This window comes from Cygnus atratus, chromosome 5 (assembly GCF_013377495.2).
Source record: "Cygnus atratus isolate AKBS03 ecotype Queensland, Australia chromosome 5, CAtr_DNAZoo_HiC_assembly, whole genome shotgun sequence".
NCBI classification, from domain to species: domain Eukaryota; kingdom Metazoa; phylum Chordata; class Aves; order Anseriformes; family Anatidae; genus Cygnus; species Cygnus atratus.
Window position 1 is genome coordinate 6,689,290 of NC_066366.1, and position 9,792 is coordinate 6,699,081.

At 41.7% G+C, this 9,792-nt stretch overlaps 1 protein-coding gene across 1 annotated transcript; it reads right to left on the reverse strand.

The window, feature by feature from the left end:
* Nucleotides 1-570: 570 nt before the first annotated feature.
* On the reverse strand, nt 571-9,493 carry DEPDC7 (DEP domain containing 7). The gene is made up of 9 exons (XM_035550151.2): nt 9,329-9,493; nt 7,269-7,656; nt 5,145-5,275; nt 4,072-4,261; nt 3,062-3,276; nt 1,535-1,677; nt 1,219-1,344; nt 1,043-1,121; nt 571-871 (listed from the first exon to the last, which is right to left on the reverse strand). Exons 1-9 carry the CDS (start codon nt 9,399-9,401, stop codon nt 657-659), a joined length of 1,560 nt encoding a protein of 519 aa, XP_035406044.1. The 5' UTR covers nt 9,402-9,493; the 3' UTR covers nt 571-656.
* Between the last annotated feature and the right edge of the window lie 299 nt (nt 9,494-9,792).

The following is a 9,792-nucleotide window of genomic DNA, read 5'->3' on the forward strand; positions in this document are numbered from 1 at the left end:
CAAGACAGTAGAATAGTGCAAGGATAATGATTGCTACCCACAGAAAGTTTGTTCTATAGCAACTGAAGTGAGACTGTCTACAAATCCAGAATGTCTTTATACCTTTACATCCCAGGAGAGTCAATAGAAGCTTAGGGTACAGAGTAGGATCAAGCTGGGGAGAAGTCCTGGGTATTCCTCAATATAGTGTCATTTTGGCTTAAAACAACACAGTAATTTGTGATCTATATACACAGTGTAGGTGGCTGTCAAGCTTTAAGAAAAGCTGTGGAATATCAAGCAGAAGATGTTACTTCCACTCAGTCCATTGCACAACAAATCAAAAGATCAGTGCAACTTAATTGACTTACAAGTACAGGGCCAGTTAAGAACAGGTGTTCAGCTTAAAATTCACTTCAAAAAGAAGAGCACATAGAGAGGCGTCCCCTATCTCAGTAACTGTAATACTTGCACAGAAGCAGTGAATAGAAGTGGCTTTCACTAAGGAAAAAAGAAAAGGATATTTTTGCCCTACAGGCACATCCTGGGTACCATTACTCTTGGTAATAATTACACAAACTCCATCTATTTCCACAAAATAATTTTATTAGATACACGAATACAAAAGATTTACAAATATATCAGTGTTTACAATGATGCAGTATACATACTTAAAGTCACACACACAAATTATTAACTCTGTCTCCAAAATATTGCATAAAAATACTTGGATTAGTACTGTGAAACTGACCTAGCAGTCTCTTTTTCTCTTTGTCAGAGAGCTTTGAATCTTCATCAATAGCTTTCAGTAGAGATAATAGCTCAGCTTTTGTGGTCTTCTCTGTACTGGAGCGATACTCTCTTTCATCAAGCTTTTCGCAAAAGGTATAGCCTAGAAGGAAACATGAGACATTTAGATAGCTAACACCACAGATTCTACAGACCCATCTTCTTTAAGAGTCAAGTTAATCATTGTTTAAAGTACGTCTTTTTACATCATCTCATTCCCTTTTATTTTGCATCTGGGTGCATGACAAGAATAAGCAGCTTGGTTTAAGCTTACCCATTATCTTACTAGGGTCTTGGCCTTTCTGCAAAGCCAGTAGTTTATTGCTGACCATTTTATGCAGTGTCCCTGGGATCTTGAATAAAGAGAGAAGACAGTCAAACAACAGCTTAGAATAGGCAATTCCGCACAAACATACAAGATAACAAGTCTTGTCGTTGTCTAGCTTTTACCTTTAACACATCTTTTTGGTGATCCACCAGGAACAAGATCAGAAGATCAGTTTTCCCTCTGGATAAGGATTTATTGTTGATAATAGCTTTAGAGAATGTTCTTTTCACGACCATCCTGTTGTCACTCTGAAGAGTAATATGAAATAATAACCAGGAGAATTACTCTCCCCATTTAAAAAAGGGCAGGGCATCATCTTTTTTAGAATCATTTTTTTCTGTAGACACATTTAAGCCACAAGTGTTTTCTGACCTATAACTGGGATATCTAGATTTCAATAAACGTAAAGCAACATAACAGTTCAGTATGCACATTTACCTCCTCCTGTAGTTTGAGCTCAGAATTATGTGCTGCAACAGCCATGAAGTACAGCAACCTCCTGAATTCCTCCCTGATTTGGCTGTCCAGAAGTTTCAAATAGAGTTGAAGAGCTTCTAAGGATTGTTCCATCTTCCCATTCACTGGAGAAAAAAAGGTATCTATTGCCATAATTATTTAAATATTATAATAAAACACGTAAATTTAACACTGAAGACTTCACCCCTCTAAACAGAAACCCCAAACATTAATTCCCACCAAAAGTTCTCACAGGCTGATGATAGCTGTTTGCACACAATCTTGAGAACAGTCTGCACCCAGGCTTTTAGCCTGCTATTTAAGATAGTACATTTTCAATTAAGCTCAATTACAGTTCATAGTCCATTCAATACAGCCGAAATAATGAAAAAGGAAAATGGTTTTGTTAAGCAAGTGACTTCTCACTGTGGAAATAAAGATCTCCCAAGAAATAAGGAAAATACCCTAGATAAATGGGCTAGCTTGATGAATTAATTGCAAACCATTTCGTAGAGCCTTGCTAAGTTTTAATTTATTTGGCTTCACTATGCTGAATACAAGTTTTAAATGTCTATTTAAATAAAGTGGGTTGTGCTAGTCTTTTCCCTTTACCTTGTAGGCAGGAAGTATGGGGTATAAATGCAAAATATTCCCACCAATGTGCAAAAGAATAGTCAAGGAAGAGAAAAACCGAAAAAAAAAGGAGAGCAGGGATGAGATGTTAATTGAGAACTAAATCATAGAATCATTCAGGTTGGAAAAGACCTCTAAGATCATCTAGTCCAACCTATAACTTAGTACTGAAGTCCACCACTAAGCCATGCCACCGAGTTCCACATCTACATGTTTCTTGAAGACCTCCATGGATGGTGACTTAACCGCTTCCCTGCACAGCCTATTCCAATGCCACACAACTCTTCCAGTGAATGAAGTGTCCAACCTCCTCATATCCAACCTAAACCTCCTAAACCACCCCTGGCTCAACTTGAGGCCATTTCCGCTCATCTTATCATTTGGTGTTTGGGAGAAGATCCTGATTCCCACCTCATTACAGCTTCCTTTAAGGTAAACCATCAGAAGATGGCTAAAATACTGTTTCTCTAAAATACTGTTTAAACATAACATTTAAGAAATTGACAATCTCTATGGACATTAAGGCGGAGAGCTATGACCTGGGTATAAAGCATCCACTCAGCTCTGAGTTCATATCCTATGGTCTAAATATTGAGCTATAAATATGGCCTAATATTAATTTCCCATGGATATTTAGTTTCCATGGATACTACCAAGTTACAATGCTTCATTTTCACAGCCATTCTACACATAACTGAACACAAGCTATAAAGCTGCATATAGTCAGGACTAGAAATTCCTCATTATTTCAAGACAGTCTTTATGACCAGAGATTAAAAAACCCTGCAGAAGTCAAGCTTCAAGCTTAGCTGCTGTAGTAAATACTCAGTTTGTCAGTACCTATCTCACATAAGCTCAGGAACTCATTTTACTTACCTAATAGTTCTGCAATTCCTGGATGAATTTCAGGTGCATGGCTTAACAGTGGCTCCTTTTTCTGGCCATAATATCTACCAATGTTTTCAAACAACAGTAGTTTCCATGCATCTGCTTTGTCTGGTTGATCAGGCAAGTTTCTGCTAATATCTACCACCATATGATCTGGAAGATATTCCAGGCAATCTATCGCTGCTGAGAGCCATTCATCTGTTCTAGAAGACAAAGCAGTTTAATTTTGCAGTTTTACTTACTGGCACTTTTCAGAGTTGGTTGCACTCTACCACTGAAAGTGAGTAGACTGGTCAGTGGACACTGCATGTGTAGGTACTTCAATACCAAGTTGTAATGTATAACAAGGATGCTTTTCCCGACCCACTCAGATCATAGCCATATGCCTCTTTGCTTAGCTGGGTAGGTTACTAATTGTTCATCTTGAATAAATACGTAACAGTTCTAAGTAGTTAAACCTAAAGCTAGTGACATCCTGTACTGTTATAGACAAGAATAAAATTATTGCTAGATAAACAGAAACTTGAGCCTTGATCTGATTGGTAAGAGCTTTTTCAGCCCATACTTTCAACTGTATTTATACAGTTTCAGGCTCAGTTTTCTCTTAGTATTTTTAAAAGGTGAAGTAGTTAAACTATTCCCTCACAGATAATTTTTTTTAAAAAAGAAAGACTTCTACATGATAGCAAAAAAGATTACTTTTCACCCCATCAGTGCAGTAAACAATAGCCCTCCCCAAATATTATCAAATACCATCATTGCCTTCAAAAACCTCTTCTAGTGTTCCGCAGAAATCACCTCACCTACTTCCAATTCAGAGTTTAGCAACTGCTATTTACTACTGAATCTAGTCTAACAGGTAAGGAGAAATCCGCCTTTTCACATCCTTTTTACAGTACCACAGACTATTACATTTCTGCTTCAGATCAACTGTGCATAACACTTGCATGCAACTTTGAACAGCATTCTGCTCTCAGAGGCGAGTAACGAATACTTACTGTGAGTCACTGAAAGCCTTGAGAATTTCTCTGTCCAGGTAGTTACTTGTGATGATGTATCCGGTCGCTTTCCTTGGTTGTGGAAGCTGAGGTCTGACTGCTTGGTGCTCAAGTAAGGAGTCCAGGAGTGGAAGGTCTACAAGCTGCAGCAGACGAGCAATTGTTTGTTCTTGCCATACTTCATTAATAACTGGAAAGGGTAGAATACACAAATCACACAGATCAAGCAAGTGTGAAGATTAGGAAATTGCCAACTCCCCTTCCTCCTACCAACTGTAATCTAACAGATTAATTTTTCCAAAATAAAGATTTACAGTAGCAGAAAAAGTGCGTCCCTTATCACTTAAGTGCTTTTTATCACTGCTAAAGGAAAGACTTAGCCATTTGTTTAGTTAACTGCAAGTGTAGGAGAACTGCTCTTTGGATAAGTCCGAAGTGCCTTACATTCTTTGTGCCCTAACTTGCAAGCAGTCTTTGTTCTAGATAACAGAAGAACAGTGTAGCAGTGACACTCTATCCTTATCACAGCTTCCTCAGTTATGATTTGGCTCAAGTTTTGAGAGTTCTCAGACGCATTAACATTTAAAGCCAAATGGAAGAGAGCCACAGTAGGTAGTAGTTTAGCTGGAGAAGACATGAGTTGTCAGGAACAGTTTCACACAGTACAGAAGGTGAACTGGAGGTGCAGGTGCGTTGTTGAAAGGCTGGGGAAGAGTTTTAGCTAACAGCAGACAATTGGGTTTGATTGAGTTGGGCATGAATGTACTGCAGGTGGTTAAACATCATGTAGAATGTTCCTAACTCCAGTTAGGATCCATATAGTTGTGTATTCTTCCCCATGAAGTTCAACACTTATTTATTGCAACTGCAGATAAGTCCTGTCTGATAAAATAAAAAGGTTACATTTGTTGCAGGCTTGCTTTTAATGTGCCTTTGTTATGACATAGTGTTCAAAGCAAAATACTATGAGTCAGTTTGACTCCACCTTCACTCCAACAGCAGCCATAAGCTTTCTTAGTCCTACAGCTATCTTCCTTCTCCCACACAAATAACTGGGGGATTATTTGGCTTACCTTCACGGGACAAGCTTTCCGAGACATTTACGTGAGGGGTATTTGCAGGCTTTAAACTCAGGTTTTCCCAGAGATCCTCCAAGCTTTCCGCTTTGACAGGAGTAGGGTTAAACAACATGCTCTTCTGATGTCTGAGATAAAAAAAATGTTTTTTAATATATATATTCTCATCCATACATATGAGATAACAGAACAACACAGCACACCCAGATATGAATATCCATCTGAGATTAAATATAAGATCTCTCCCCCAGACACGTACTTTCTCTGTCCAAGCTGCACAAGAGGGTGTGCAGTATCTTAAAGAATGAGTTGTGTGCAGTAGTTGCATGCAAGTACATAGTTCCTCCCTTGGAGCTTGTCACATCTGGCATTAGCAAGCTACGTCAATTACCACAAAGCACATAAGAGAGGAAATAGTCATGGAGGGAAATTTATACACAAGTAACACATCCAAAGTTCCCCCCCGCCAGAGTCTAAGATTTTCGGACTCTATTCCTAATGGTGAAATGAGGCCAAAAATTAAGAGCTGTTCTTGAAAAAACTAGAAGGTGGTTGCCCCTTAGCAACACCACTCCTAAAGCTAGTAGGCTAGTTCCTGCCATCAACTAACAAAAGATTTCAGAAACCTGTTACCCATTTTTATGTGTTAGCTGGTTCTTCTCGTAACTGACTTCATATGCTACCAAGTAGGAAAACAACTCCAGCCATAAAATCACTATTCCTCTAAGCATACTTGTTTAATTTCAATTCCTACAGCTTTTTTTTTTGTTTAGGACACTGCAGAACCCTTTTTGATGTCAATTATTTTTGACATTTATGTGACAAGCCATATGTATCAATAGATTTGTTCCTTTCACTAAATGAAGAAAGGTAAACCAGTGGATCAGCACCCTTCCCAGAAGAAAGAACACCTAACACCTTCATTCTACACAAACAGGTGAATTACCTTCCTTCACAACTATTTGTCTGATATGTCTTGTATTGATCATGCGTCTTTAAGCGTTTTAAATATCATACTTTGTTAAAGTGGTTTTAATTCTTTAGAATTCTTGTGTTCTTCTCAAATAGAGACTTGGGACAGTTTGTATTAGCGGAGGAGGAGACCTAGTCCTAAAGAGGCAGGGGGTGGGAAGCATGACAGAGGGCCTAGCCATTCTTCATCTCCGCTTCTAGAATTTTCTGACCAGCTGGGTCAACGCACTTAAGTTTTTAATGTTTGCTACTCTCAAACACAACAATCATGTTTGTTCATGTAACGTTTGTTAACAATTATTTTCGGTCAAGTCAATATCATTTGTGATTTTTAGAAGTCTATGTTGCCAGAACTACTGAAATAACTACCTGAACATAAGTTCTTGCAACAGTGTCAGAATACATTCAGAGACAAACACTTAACACAAAAACTGCTAAAGGCAAGTGTTTTTTTTTTTAAGCAAATTGTTATCTACACTGCAATGTATGCTGTTTTGTGACAGTCTAGTTAGTGCTATGGTTTTCTTTGCCCACTTCTGAAGAAGCAGAAGAACAAGCCCTAGCAATCACACTTCTCTCTGGATCCATGTTGGCATGCAACAGCATAACAGCATTGTAGCCTGCTACCTAGCCTAGGAACAAGCCATGTGCACACAAAGGAACAGCTGAAAACTTTTCGTAAAGTTTAATCTGAAGTCTAGTCAAGCTAAGATGATGAAAGCAGCAAGCAATTTTACCTGTTTTTTCCCCTTAAAAGCTGGATGGATTACTAGCTTATGTCACAGCTAAGCGCACAGTGACCAAAGATTTGTTCATTTCTTTAGCAAGTTTGATGCATCTGAATGCCAGTTGGTTACACTGGTTTAGATCCTAATAGATAAGTATCTGCAGCACATTCATCTTCTACCTACTCCCCCTTCCATGAAGGCAATGTGATAACGGACAGAAAATGAGTAACTATGCAGGCGGAATTATTCACTCAAATTGCTGTTTTCTACGTATCTTCTACACATAAACATCCATAGGGTAGCTACTCCCCCACCCCCGGTCCTGTAACTACACTGTCCCTCTTGTCCTTCTCCTTCCCCCAAAAACATAGGAAATTTTACAGTAGAGAAGTGTTATCTCCATGCTGCGTTATGTACTAACCTTTGTGGTGTACACTGCTGGTAATCTTTATCAATATCTGTTTGGCTTGAGATGTTTGTGAATCTGTAGAGACTATTGCTACTGTCTTCAAATACAGACCTCTTGTCTTTTCCAAAGACTCTAGTTGAAACAGCCTCAAATACTTTGTAGTCCATTAGCGCTTGACACACTCGCACTATTTTAGCACGGGAAATATCAATATCCCCAAAATACTTGTTCTGTAGGAGATGGGCAAACACAACATCCACCGCATCGGAACCAATAAAACAGTCATGATAGCACTTCAGGTTCTGACGACGCTTTTTCACTTCCACTTGAGTTTGAAGTGCACTGATAATGCTGCTCCAGACATAAGTTGCTCCAAAGGGTTTCTGTGCCAAGCTAAAGCCTAACGATACAAGAACAGAAAGAGCATAATGATTGAACTCGTATTGCAATTACAGGAGAACCTTCCCCTCTCCGGCTACTGGCTTTCATGAAACATGGAAGGATTTAAGAAGTCTGAGGCTTCTAATTTGGCTTGTCCTGAACCAGCCTGCAACAAAATATTAGTTCTTGAGCCTTACTCTCCTGGCAAGTCTGTCTACACCATACCAATGTAACTCACCCTGGTGGTTGCTCTCATTACCATAGCCTGCAGCTTCAATAACAAGCAGCTTTTACTTCTCCAGCCTGACACACTGTGGCACTACCTTGCTGTGTACTCTTCCATCACCCAGCAGATGCACTTGCAGGACCTACTCCTAAGCACACTTGTTCCACAAGACTGAGAACTAACTGTACATACTTGCAGCTCCCCAGTTTCAGTAACTGAGACAAGAAGTATACAGCTGGGAAGGGAGAGAGGGAACCAGGGATGAGAGACATCTCTTGTGCCTTCAAGACTGTGTACACACTAGGCAGACAGTGACGTGCTAAACAGTAACAAGATCAAAAGTCCTTGAGACATGGTGCACTGGACATTTATCCCATGGAACAGCCCTCTGTCGCCCCAGCTCAAACCGGGATTCACACTCTGTGTACTCAGTGCCACTTCCTTGAGCCAGCCAGTCTTCCCTCCCTCAATAAAACCACTGAACTATTACTCATTTACCAATTTCAAGTTAAGAAAAATCATGCTAGTAACTGTGTGCCAAGGGGCTATAATCAGCCTCAGCAAGGACTTGAGACAGAACATGCTTATAAAATCTGCAGGTGGCACCTAGCTGAGGCTAGAATTAGAATATATGTTTGTCAGTAAATCAGATGAGTAATTTACGAAGAGATAAAGCAAAGCAAACGGAAGAAGAGACAAATCAAATGCTGGAGTACAAAATAAGGAATGAAGAGTTGGCAGCAATCCTACAGAAAGCCATCTGGGGCTATGACAGACCTCAAACCTAATGAATTAACAGTGTGATGCAGTGTTTAAGAAGAAAAAAACAACACGCAAGTTGTTCTGGAACATATTACCATGAACATTTTCCACAAAGATACAGGAGGTATTTTTTTCTGTTCAGTCTGAAGAGGCATTAGTTAGAGAATTGTATTCCATTTCGGGCACCAGAGTTTCCAGCTGGTCTCCATCTGCCTGGGAGCCCAAACACCAGCAAGTTGGAAGGGGAGAGTAAGAGAGCATTTGTGGGGAGATACAGATGATGGGGGGAACACTATATAATAGCATTCAGATACATCAGCAGTTATTCTCAAAGCAATTATCGGACACCTGCTTTCTGAAAACATTCACGTCAGAAAATAAAACTTTAATACAAAGCATTGACACAGTGTAAGCAGAAGCATGCTGGAATCTATTTGCCAAAGCTTTAAGAAGGCTTTAAGAAGGAGCGGGACGAAGCACGCGTTGATGACAACGCAGAGCAGACAGCACACACACGCACAGTCCCCTCCAGCCCTACACTGAGGTACCTGGGGAGTCAACAGAAGGACACAAGCACAGCTCAGAAAGCCCCACAGCGACACACCACCGGCCGCTCCCCAACCAACGGAACCCGGACGGAGCCTCCGCAGCGGCACTGGGCCGACCTCACCGCCGCCCCAACCCCCTCTCAGGTGCCCCGTACCCGTCGGCCTGGCAGCAGGGCTACAGGCGGCGCCGAGGCTCAGGGCCGCCGCCTTCTCCCGCACCGTAGCCATGCCCAGTTTCCCGGCTCAGTCCGGTCCCGCTCCGCTGAGCCCCGCTCGGCACGCCGCCCCGTCACGCACTGTCCCGCCGCCCGCCACCCGCCGGAGGTAGCCCGCCGGGGGGCGGGGCCAGCGCGCCCGCGCCCGCCTCATTGGCTGCGCCGGGGCATAAGGGGCGGGGCAAGGGCGGCGGTTGAATAGCTGCCCGCGTGCCGCCCGGCCCCGGCCCCTCAAACGGCCCTCGTAACGGTCACGGACCGCCTCAGGCGGCGCTCCCTCAGCGCTCACCGGCCGCAACGCCCCGAGGACGGGCGCCGGTCCCGAGCAGCCACGGCCGGGGGCGGTTTTTCTCTAGGGCTTCTGTCAGCTGCTCGTTAGAGCGCGAGGCTTGCCGCTTTAACTG